General features: G+C 42.5%; 1 protein-coding gene across 1 annotated transcript in view; it reads left to right on the top strand.

Annotated features, from left to right (window-relative positions):
* Window positions 1-12,802, top strand: part of NWD1 (NACHT and WD repeat domain containing 1) — a 67,035-nt gene that overhangs the window by 30,239 nt on the left and 23,994 nt on the right. The window contains exons 9-10 of the mRNA XM_043913879.1: window positions 1,502-1,624; window positions 9,228-9,436. Coding sequence (XP_043769814.1) covers window positions 1,502-1,624; window positions 9,228-9,436 — 332 coding nt within the window. The remainder of the gene's footprint in view (window positions 1-1,501; window positions 1,625-9,227; window positions 9,437-12,802) is intronic.

Below are 12,802 nucleotides of genomic sequence, written 5' to 3'. Positions count from 1 at the left end.
CTTGAAGCAGAACTTACCACTTTTGCTCCTGTTTCACTGGTGAGAACATGGCCATCTTTGACTATAAGGGAGCCTGGGAAATATGGTGTTAGTCTGGGTAATTACATACTCAACGAAACCTGTGGGCTGTGGATTTTATTACTAAAAGAAGCATGATATCAATAGAAGGGCTACTGTTGGGGGTGGGGCAGATCACAGAATGTGGTGATTGACTGGTGACGCCTGTCAAAGCATAGGGAAAGGCAGTCACAACTCAGAAGTTTTTTTGGTTTTTCTCATCTCAGTAAATGTTTTGTGTTTTAGACCCCGTGTGCCAGTTGCATGAGCTCTAGTCATGTTGCCAGATGGTGCTAGTGGTAAAGAATCTGCCTGCCAATGCAGGAGACATAAGAAACGTGGGTTCGATCCCTGGGTCGGGAAGATCCCCTGGAGGAGAACATGGCAATCCACTCCAGTATTCTTGCCTGAAGAATCCCAGGGACAGAGAAGCCTGATGGGCTATAGCCCACAGAGTCACAGAGAGTCGGACACAACTGAAGCAATTTAACACATACACACACACGACATGTTGAGGTTGAGAAACTTCCTAACCACTCTGGGCTTCAGTTTCTTCATTTTAATTTATTTATGGACGTACCATGTGGCTTGCAGGATCTTAGTTTCCTAACCAGGGATCGAACCTGCATCCTTGGCAGTGAAAGTGTAGAGTCCTAACCACTGGGTCCCCAGGGAATTCCCAGTTTCTTCCTTTTTTTAAGATGAAGTTTGAGTTCACATTTCCAAGGTCACACAGTGAGTGAGTGATCACAAATTTTTTTTTTAAAAAAAGGAAGGAAAGAAAAGAAAACCCCCACCTCCTCATATCCTGTCCCAGTGAAGTGGAAACACAATCCGGGATTCTCACACCTGAACTGGCTCTGACTTTAACACCTCCCCACCATCTTGTCTTTCCTGGTGGCTCAGCAGTAGAGAACCCGCCTGCCAATACAGGAGACACAAGAGATGCGGGTTTGACCCCTGGGTTGGGAAGATCCCCTGGGAAAGGGAGTGGTAACCCACTCCACTATTCCTGCCTGGAAAATCCCATGGACAGAGGAGCCTGGTGGGCTACAGTCCATGGGGACAGAGTTGGACACAACTGAGGGGCTGAGCACATGAACATCCCAGTTGCAACAACCAGAAATGTCTCTAGACATAGCCCAGTGTGCCCTGGGCGTGTGGGGCAGAATCACCCCTGGGTAGAAATCACTGAACTAGAGACACTTACGACTGGACAGTGGTTTAGTCTATCTTCCTGCCTCAGAGCAGCATAAATAGCACAGCTCAGAGTCTGCATCTGGCATCTGACAGTGCTGGCTTTGGAATCCCAGCTCTGCCACTTCTAGATATGTGACTGGACAAGGAACTGACTCTGTGCCTCAATTTCCTTATCTGCGAAGTGGGGGAGCATTTCGTGGCTGAGTTCTCAGACCCATGAGCTCTCGTTTCTGTGTGGCTGCAGGCATCACTGCCATGGCGTGGAGCCTGGAAGAGAAGCTGCTTCTGGTTGGCACCCAGGAGGGCATGGTGGCTGTGTGGGACATGGAGGAACAGCAGGTGATCCACATCCTACCTGGACACACAGGTGAGGCTTGGAAAATGGGGTTGATGATCAGGCTCCTCCGAAAGTCCTACAGTGATCAGTCAGTCGCCAGGGTCCATTTACCACCAATTCACTTCTCTATCAAAACTGTGGTCTTTGTTCCTGCATCAGCAAGCTATAGCCGTGTAACAAAACACCCCAAACAAGAATGCAGGTCAGAACAGCCACTATGGAGAATAGTATGGAGGTTCCTCAAAATACTGAAGATTGTTGCCATATGATCGAGCAATCCTATACCTGGGCATATATTTGTACTATAATTTGAAAAGATACCTGCCTCCCTATGTTCATAGCAGCAGTATTTAAAATAGCCAAGACTTGGAAGCAACCATCAATGGATTAATAGATAAAGATGTGAGATATATGTATATAATACATATGAATATTAGCCATAAAAAGAATGAAATAATGCCATTTGCAGCTACACAGATAGACCTAGAGATTTTCACACTGAGTCAGAAAAAGAAAAATTCCATATGATATCACTCATATGTAGAATCTAAAATATGATATAAATGAACTTATCTACAAAACAGAAACAGACTCACAAACAAAGAGAACAGACTTGTGATTGCCAAGGGTGGGGGGTTGGGAAAGGGATGGATGGGAGTTTGAGGTGAGGAGATGCAAACTTGTATGTATAGAAAAACAACAAGCTTCTATTGTATAGCATAGGAACTATATTTAATGTCCTACGATAAACCATAATGGGAAAGAGTATGAAAAAGAAAAATGTGAAGTCAAAATCACCCCAAACACAGTAGCTTCAAACAATAGCTGCTTATTTAGCTCACCTCTGTGAGTGGGCAATTCCCTGGTGGCTCAAAGGGTAGAGAATCTGCCTGCAATGCAGGAGACCTGGGCTTGATCCCTGGGTCAGGAAGATCCCCTGGAAAAGGGAATGGCACCCCACTCCAATAGAATCCCATGGACAGAGAGGCCCGGTGGGGCTACAGTCCATGGGGTCACAAAGAGTCGGACACAACTGATCAACTGACATACACATACAGTGTGAGTGGGCACTCCAGCCCCATGGCAAACACTGATGTGCTTTCTGAGTCTATAGATTTGTGCTTTTTGGACATTTCATATAAAGGAAATTGTATACTCTGTGATCTTTTGTATCAGTTTTCTTTCACTCCACATAATACCTTTGCAGTTCCTTTATATTGTTACAAGTATAGATAGTTGGTTCGTTTGCATTGCCGAATCGTATTCCCTTGTATGCAAGCAACAGGTTTTCAACCATTCATCACTTGAAGGACATTTGCATTGTTCCCAATTTGGGGCTGTTGTGAATAATGCTACTCTGATTCATTGTATCTTCATCTTTATAATGTTTAAATGCACTAAAAATATTTCATTTGTCTTAATAGATCATGTTCTATAATTTATTAAATTTTTAAAATTATTTAAACATTTTGTGGTTATTTAGGCTATTTCTAGTTATCTGCTATTTGGATAATACTGGGATGAATCTGTTTTATTTCCAGTGAGTGGCACTCTTGACTTGGAAGGTATGAACATTCCTATAGGTTTTGAGAAGTGTCATCATATTGCTTTCCAAACAGGCTGCAATAGATTAAAACACTCCATAACCCCAAAGTTCCCAGCATTAGATACTTTAATTTTATTCTTTTTGTCTAAGGGTTTGCAGTGGAGTAGGTACTGACAGAGTATTGACAAATGAGTCTCTTTATTTTATTATTTTCATCAGGATGGCTATTTTCCCAGAGGGTGATTCAATCTCTGTACAGTATCTGACTCATGGTGACCTTGATTCATTTTTTAAAGTCTTCAAACTCTTATTATCTGTAATCAGAAAAAGTCAGTAATCAGTTTACTTAAAAAACTGAAAACACTGTGTGTGTGTGTTAGTTGTTCAGTCATGTCCAACTCTTTGCGACCCCATGGACTGTAGCCCCACGAGGCTCTTCTGTCCATGGATTTCTCCAGGCAAGAATACTGGAGTGGGTTGCCATTCTGTTTTCCAGGGTATCCTCCCGACCCAGGTATCGAACCTGGGTCTCCCGCATTGCAGGCAGATTCTTTACCGTCTGAGCCACCAGGAAAGCCCTGAAAACACTGTGGACCTACGTAATAGGAAAAGTAAAAGTTTCCCATCACATGGTAGGGTGCTAGAGGTCTTTTGTACTGGCTTCTGAGAGTCAACTGTGAAATTTTCAAGAATTTGGTGAGGTGGTTGTCAAACAGTCATTGTTTTTCTTTAAAAACATTTTTTATTGAAGTCTAGTTGATTTACAAAGTTGTGTTAACTTCTGCTGTATGGGAGAGTGACTCAGTCATACACATATATGCCTTCTTTTTTATATTCTTTTCCATTATGGTTTATCCCAGGAAGTTGAAAATCATTTCATGTGCTCTACAGTAGGACCTTGTTGTTTATCCATTCTGAATGTAATAGTTTGCATCTACTAATCCCAAACTCCAAGTCCATTCCTTCCCTACTCCTTCTCTTCCTTGGCAGTCTGTTCTCTATGTTCAAACAGCCATTCTTAAACATTACATTATAGAAACATACAATTAATCAATTCTATTGAAACAAGGTAATAAATACTCAAAACTCATCATTTTCTAAATATTTCACAACACTCTACTCTTATCTCTCTTGGTTATTATATCTGTGTGATATATATGGTTATATATAGACATACAAATGTGTGCAACCTGTGTTTTTTTTTTTTGTTTGTTTTTTTTCCTCTTTCCATATCATGTATGTATCTCTAGTTCATTTTTATTTATTTTATTTTTGGCTATGCTGGGTCTTTGTTGCTGCTCGTGGGCTTTCTCCAGCTGTGGCAAGCAGGGACTAATCTGCATTGCGATATGCAAGCTCTTCACCGCGGTGGCATCTCTTGTTGCAGAGCACAGGTTCTAGGACGTGAGGGCTTTAATAGCTGTGATGTATGGGCTCAGCTGCACTGGGACATGTGGAATCTTCCTGGACCAGGGACTGAACTCATGTTTTCTGCATTGGCAGGTGGATTCTTAACCACTAGACAACCAAGGAGGTCCTCTAATTCATTTTAACAGCGATATAATGGCCTGTGTATGGGAAGTATTATAAAGTGTTATTATTTATAAAAATTTTGGTTGAAAAATACCCCAATCTCAAGAAATTAAAATCATTCCAAATACTGGTGACATGTGAATTCTAAAACAAAATTCCCTTCCTTTACTCTCCCTTGATATTTCAATGTTCCCCCAGAAGCGACACCAGTACACATAGTCTGTTATACGCTATTAGCAATTTTTTCTCTAGGCTTATGCAGACATAGCTCTGTCTTTTGAGCTCTTGTCAACAATCACATCATGCTGTTTTATACACTGGGCTGCAGCTTGCTTTTGTCACCATGTATGTGTGTTAGTTCAGAAAACTAAGATCATGGCATCTGGTCCCATCACCTCATGGGAAATAGATGGGGAGACAGTGGAAACAGCAGCTGACTTTATTTTTGGGGGCTCCAAAATCACTGCAGATGCTGACTGCAGCCATGAAATTAAAAGACGCTTACTCCTTGGAAGGAAAGTTATGACCAACCTAGATAGCATATTAAAAAGCAGAGACATTACTTTGCCAACAAAGGTCTGTCTAGTGAAGGCTATGGTTTTTAGTGGTCATGTATGGATGTGAGGGTATGACTGTGAAGAAAGCTGAGTGCCGAAAAATTGATGCTTTTGAACTGTGGTGTTGGAGAAGACTCTTGAGAGTCCCTTGGACTGCAAGGAGATCCAACCAGTCCATCCTAAAGGAGGTAAGTCCTGGGTGTTCATTGGAAGGACTGATGCTGAAGCTGAAATTCCAATACTTTGGCCACCTCATGCGAAGAGTTGACTCATTGGAAAAGATCCTGATGCTGGGAGGGATTGGGGGCAGGAGGAGAAGGGGACGACAGAGGACGAGATGGCTGGATGGCATCATCGACTCGATGGACATGAGTTTGAGTAAACTCCGGGAGTTGGTGATGGACAGGGAGGCCTGGTGTGCTGTGATTCTTGGGGCCACAAAGAGTCGGACACGACTGAGTGACTGAACTGAACTGAACTGATGTGTGTTAGCTGCTCAGTCATGTCTGACTCTTTGCAACCCTATGGACTGCAGCCCACCAGGCTTCTCTGTTCATGGAATTCTCCAGGCAAGAATACTGGAGTGGGTTGCCATTCCCTTTTTCAGGGGAATCTTCCTGGCCCAGGGATTGAACCCAGGTCTCCTGCATTGCAGGCAGATTCTTTACCATCTGAGCCACCAAGGAAGCCCAACAGATTGTATCAGTGTTTTGTAGAGATTGAGAGTCTGGGCTCCTGGCTGAGATCCTGGCTCAGTTACTTATTAGCCATGTGGCTTTGCATAAGTTACCATCCTGGGCTATGACTCAGTTTTCCCATCTATACAAAGTGAAAATGAAAGTCACTCAGTCATGCCCGACTCTTTTTGACCCCATGGACTATACAGTCCATGGAATTCTCCAGGCCAGAATACTGGAGTGGGTAGCCATTCCTTTCTCCAGTGGATCTTCCTGACCCAGGAATCGAACCAGGGTCTCTCGCATTGCAGGTGGATTCTTTACCACCTGAGTCACAAGGGAAGCCCAATAAGATAATAATAATATCTCAAAGAGTTGTTATGAGATTAAAGGAGTTTAATGCATGTACTCCAGTTCAGTTCAGTTCAGTCGCTCAGTCGTGTCCGACTCTTTGCGACCCCATGAATTGCAGGCCTCCCTGTCCATCACCAGCTCCTGGAGTTTACTCAAACTCATGCCCATCGAGTTGGTGATGCCATCCAGCCATCTCATCCTCTGTCGTCCCCTTCTCCTCCTGCCCCCAACCCCTCCCAGCATCAGGATCTTTTCCAATGAGTCAACTCTTCGCATGAGGAGGCCCAAGTATTGGAGTTTCAGCTTCAGCATCAGTCCTTCCAAAGCACTCAGTAAATATTGGCTATTGTAGTAGGAATGACTATTTTGGTCAGTGCATATGTCTGTGTGTGTGTGTGTGTGTGTGTGTGTGTGTGCGCTCAGTCGCTTCAGTCATGTCCAACTCTTTGCAACCCCATAGACTGTAGACCACCAGGGCCCTCTGTCCATGGGATTTTCCCAGCAAGAATACTGTTGTGGGTTGCCTTTTCCTTCTCCAGGGCATATATATGTAGCTCCTTCCTTCTTATTATTTTTAATTCCTGCATAATATTCTTTACATGAATGTACCATATTACTTGGGCTTCCATGGTGGCTCAGATGGCAAAGAATCTGCCTGCAATGCAGGAGACCTGGCTTTGATCCCTGGCTGGGGAAGATCTCCTGAAGAAGGGAATGACTATCCACTCCAGTACTCTTACCTGGAGAATTCCGTGGACTGAGGAGCCTGGTGGGCTACAGTCCATGGGGTCCCAAAAAGTTGGACGTGACTGAGCAATTAACACATACCATATTATTTAACCAACTCCCTTTTCATAGGTAGTTTTGAGTTTTTTTTTTTTTTTTTTTTGCTGCATCGGGTCTCAGTTGTGGCACACAAGATCTTTGATCTTCATTGCAGCATGTGGGATCTGGTTCCTGGACAAGGGATCGAATCCTGGCCCCCTGCACTGGGAGCATGGAGTCTTAGCCACGGACCACCAGGGGAGGTCCAGAATGGGCTTTTCAGTTTTATATTTCCAGTGGAAAAAAGAGAATTGTCTTCTTTCAGGCTGCTGTTAAAGAGGAAAAATTAAACAAGAAAAACCTTGACAACGAGGTTCTCTTTTGGAGACAGTTTAACCAGGACCCTGAAGTTTTGGGACTGGATCAGCCCTTTAAATCCCCCCACACCTGAGAAACCCCAGAACCCGATCGACTTCAGTGTGTGTGACTGCACATGTTTCTCCCTTTGGGTGTTTTCTTTAATAAAGATTAGAATGGCTTCTGTGCCCTCAGGGTACCCCCTCCATCCATTTTGAACATTAAACATATACATTTATTTATTTGACTGCACTGGGTGGGATTTTTAGCATGTGGGGTCTAATTCTCTGACCAGGGATTGATTGAACCCGAGCCCGCAGTTTTGGGAGATTGGAGTCTTAGCCACTGGGCCACCAGGAAAGTCCCCAGTTTTTTTGTTTGTTTGTTTGTTTTACTTGGACAGTCTTGCAATTAAAGTCCTTATCCATCTTCACACACTTATGCTATTACTTCTTTAAGACACCATTTCTAGAAGTGGGATTTCTTAGTCAAATCGTATGCACATTTTTCATGTTTTCTCTTAGCTTCTTATACTAAAAAAATCTATAGACTCAGAAAAAGTTGTTGAAATAGTACAGAGTTCTCATGTACCTTTTATATACCTTCCCAGACTAGCAATGCCTTATGTAACTATAGTATATTATCAAAACCAAGAGGTTGCACATTTTAACTTTAAAAAAATGTCAACAAGTTACATCTTTGCAAGTTTTTATAAACTTATACTCTCATTAGTGGGGTATAAAAATAACTGATTTCTTGTATCTTTGCCAGCACTCCAGCAAGCAATCAATCAAATTTTTGCCAGTACAATGGATAATAATAGTATTGGTATTTCATGGTGGATTTTTGTGATTACTAGTAAGGTTGAGTATCACTTTCAAATGCTCATTGTCCACTTGTACTGTTTCTATAAATTTCTTGTTTATATTCTTTGTCCAGTTTGTGAGCAAGTTATTTGCATTTTTCTTGCTTATTTGTAAGAACTATTTGTTTATCAGGGAGGGTCTTCACTTGTCTGTTATAGACTGCAAATATTTTCTCCCAGTGTGTGATATCTTTCAAGTTTATCCTTCTGAAATTTTACACTTTTATGCAATCCAATCGGTCAATTTTTCCCCTTTATGTCTTCCAAATTTCATGTTTTTCCTAGAAAAATATCTCTCCACGGATATGAAATTTTCTATAATCTCACTTTGGTTTTTTTGTTAGTTTATTAACTTTAGTTTTTTTTTTAGTTTATTAACTTTAAATACTCCCTAGATGATGAACTTTTATACATTTCAATGATCTGTTTATTAGAGATTCAACACTTGGGCAAATGATTTAATCCCAACCAGTTGTTTCATTCAGTTTAGCTTTGCCACATTCCATTATGGTTTTGATGTTTTCATTTATGTATTTATTTATTTTTGGCTGTATTGGGTCTTCATCACTGCACGGGCTTTTTCTCTCGTTGCGGTGAGCGGGGGCTACTCTTACGGCAGAGCTCGGGCCTGAAAGCCCACAGGCTTCAGTGTTTGTGGTGCCAGGACTCCGTAGTTGCAGCTCACGGGCTCTAGAGTGAGGCCTCAGTAGTTGTGATTCACAGGCTTAGTTGCTCCGCGACATGTGGAATCCTCCTGGACCAGGGATCAAACCTGTGTCCCCTGCATTGGCAGGCAGACCCTTAACCTCTGGACCACCAGAAAAGCCCCCACATTCCATTATTTGTAATTCAGACATGTTCTAATCTATACATCTCTTCTTTGGTAAACCAGGGATTTCCAAGCTCGTAGATGTTTTGGTAGTTGGAAGGTCGAAATGTTCCCAGCTAATATACTCTCCTCCACCCTGGTCTGTTGCAGGAGAGGTGAGGTGTGTGGAAGTGTTTGCCCAAGGGACACTTGCCATCTCTTCTTCGAAAGACCACACCTTGCGCTTGTGGGACTTACTCTCTGGCCAGGAGAAATTCACCATTTGGGATGGAGGTTCAAAAGATCCCACTGAATCTCAGACCTGGAGCCTTCATGTGGATGAAGCAAAGAAGGTTGTGTATTCAGCTTCAGGCTCAAAGGTAACAAATACCTGCCCTGTTTGCAAAGGAAGGCTGAGACCAGAGCATTCAAAGATAGCATATTGTGTTTATAAGGAGGTGTTCCCCAAAATGAGACAGAAGTATACAACCACTTGAGAGGGTGCCATAAGGGACTTCAAAACTTAGAGTTTTGAAGATTAGATAACTTGATAGTTCTTTCTGACCTTAAGATTTAGGACCTTTAATAGTATTTAATACCGTCATTTTTAGTGCTATAAATTTCCCTCTGAGTACTGCTTTACCTACATCCTGCAAACTTTGATATGTTATGTTATTTATGTTCAGTTCTAACCTGACCTGCATACAGATTTCTCAGGAGGCAGGTCAGGTGGTCTGGTATTCCCATTTCTTTAAGAGTTTTCCACAGTTTGTTGGTACATAGTAAGCATCAAATAATTAACAGCTATTAATTGTTCTACAATAAAGTAATAAAACTAATTGGTACTTGTTAACATTAAGTAATATTGGTAGCTTATAAGCTATGCTATCCAATACGGTGACCACCAGCCTTATGTTCCTATCGAGTGCTTGAAATATGGCTATTCCAAATTGAGATGTGCTGTACACAAAGGCCTCCTCAGACAACCATTTTGCCTTTCTGAATTTCTTTTCCTTGGGGATGGTCTTGATCCCTGTCTCCTGTACAGTGTCATGAAACTCCATCCATAGTTCTTCAGGCACTCTGTCTATCAGATCTAATCCCTTGAATCTATTTGTCACTTCCACTTATAATCATAAGGGATTTGATTTAGGTTATACCTGAATGGTCTAGTGGTTTTCCCTACTTTCTTCCATTTAAGTTTGAATTTGGCAATAAGGAGTTTGTGGTCTGAGCCACAGTCAGCTCCCAGTCTTGTTTTTGATGACTGTATAGTGTTTCTCCATCTTTGGCTGCAAAGACTATAATCAATCTGATTTCAGTATTAACCATCCGATGATGTCCATATGCAGAGTCTTCTCTTGTGTTATTGAAAGAGGGTGTTTGCTATGACCAGTATGTTCTCTTGGCAAAACTCTATTAGCCTTTGCCCTGCTTCATTCTGTACTCCAAGGCCAAATTTGCCTGTTACTCCAGCTATTTCTTGACTTCCCACTTTTGCATTCCAGTACCCTATAAAGAAAAGTACCTCTTTTTTGGGTGTTAGTTCTAGAAGGTCTTATAGGTCTTCAAAGAGCCAATCAACTTCAGCTTCTTCATCATTACTGGTTGGGGCATAGACTTGGATTACTGTGATGTTGAATGGTTTGCCTTGGAAACGAACAGAGATCATTCTGTTGTTTTTGAGATTGAATCCAAGTGCTGCATTTCAGACTCTTTTGTTGACTATGATGGCTACTCCATTTCTTCTAAGGGATTCCTGCCCATAGTAGTAGATATAATGGTCATCTGAGTTAAATTCACCCATTCCAGTCCATTTTAGTTCACTGATTCCTAAAATGTAGATGTTCACTCTTGCCATCTCCTGTTTGACCACTTCCAATTTGCCTTGATTCATGGCCCTAACATTCCAGGTTCCTATGCAATATTGCTCTTTACAGCATCGGACTTTACTTCCATCACTAGTCACATCCACAGTGGTGTGTTGTTTTTGCTTTGGCTCCATCTTTGCATTCTTTCTAGAGTTATTTCTCCACTGATTTCCAGTAGTATATTGGGCACCTAACGACCTGGGGAGTTCACCTTTCAGTGTCCTATCTTTTTGCCTTTTCATACTGTTCATGGGGTTCTCAAGGCAAGAATACTCCAGTGGACCACATTTTGTCAGAACTCTCCACCATGACCCGTCTGTCTTGGGTGGCCCTACACAGCATCGCTCATAGTTTCATTGAGTTAGACAAGGCTGTGGTCCATGTGATCAGATTGGTTAGTTTCCTGTGATTGTGGTTTTCAGTCTATCTGCCCTCTGATGGAGAAGGGCAAGAGGCTTATGGAAGTTTCTTGATGGGAGAGACTGATTGAGGGGGAAATTGGGTCTTGTTCAGATGGGCAGGGCCATGTTCAGCAAATCTTTAATCCCATTTTCTGTTGATGGGTGGGGCTGTGTTCCCTCCCTGTTATCTACCTGGGGCCAAACTATGGTGGAGGTAGTGAAGATCATGGTGACCTCCTTCAAAAGATCCCATGTATACACTGCTATACTCAGTGCCCCCAGCCCTGCAGCAGGCCATGCTGACCCACGCCTCTGCTGGAGACTCCTGGACACTCACAGCCAAGTCTGGGTCAGTCTCTTGTGGGGTCCCTGCTCCTTTCTCCTCGGTCCTGGTGCACAAGGCTCTCTTTGTGACCGCCAAGAGTTCACTTCCCAGTCCTGTGTGAGTTCTGGAGGCTCTATGGTGGGTTAACGGCAACCTCCTCCAGGAGAGCTTATGCCTTACCCAGGTCTGCTGCACCCAGAACCTCTGCCCCTGTGGCAGTCCACTTAGAGTCCAAATTAGAGATACCAAGGGAACATTTCATGCAGAGATGGGCACAATAGAGGACAGAAATGGTATGGACCTAACAGAAGCAGAAGATATTAAGAAGAGGTGGCAAAAATACACAGAAGAACTATACAAAAAAGATCTTCACAACCCAGATAATCACGATGGTGTAATCACCAACCTCGAGCCGGACATCCTGGAATGCGCAGTCAAGTGGCCCTTAGGAAGCATCACTACGAACAAAGCTAGTGGAGGTGATGAATTCCCGTTGAGCTATTTCAAATCCTAAAAGATGATGCTGTGAAAGTGCTGCACTCAATATGCCAGCAAATTTGGAAAATCAGCAGTGGCCACAGGACTGGAAAAGGTCAATTTTCGTTCCAATCCCAAAGAAAGGCAATGCCAAAGAATGCTCAAACTACTGCACAATTGCACTCATCTCACAGGCTTGTAAAATAACGCTCAAAATTCTCCAAGCCAGGCTTTAACAGTACGTGAACCGTGAACTTCCAGATGTTCAAGGTGGATTTAGAAAAGGCAGAGGAATCAGAGATCAAATTGCCAACATTCGTTGGATCATCGAAAAAGCAAGACAATTCCAGAAAAACGTCTATTTCTGCTTTATTGACTATGCCAAAGTCTTTGACTGTGTGGACCACAACAAACAGTGGAAAATTCTTAAAGAAATGGGAATACCAGACCACATGACCTGCCTCTTGAGAAATCTGTATGCAGGTCAGGAAGCAACAGTTATAAGTGGACATGAAACAACAGACTGGTTCCAAATTGGCAAAGGAGTACGTCAAGGCTGTATATTGTCACCCTGCTTATATTAACTTATATGCAGAGTACATCAGGAGAAATGCTGGGCTGGAAGAAGCACAAGCTGGAATCAAGATTGCTGGTAGAAATATCAATAACCTC

This window comes from Cervus elaphus, chromosome 9, assembly GCF_910594005.1.
Source record: "Cervus elaphus chromosome 9, mCerEla1.1, whole genome shotgun sequence".
In the NCBI taxonomy this organism is placed as follows: Eukaryota; Metazoa; Chordata; class Mammalia; order Artiodactyla; family Cervidae; genus Cervus; species Cervus elaphus.
Note: the sequence above shows the minus strand (reverse complement) of the source record. Positions and strands in the feature narration are given on the sequence as shown.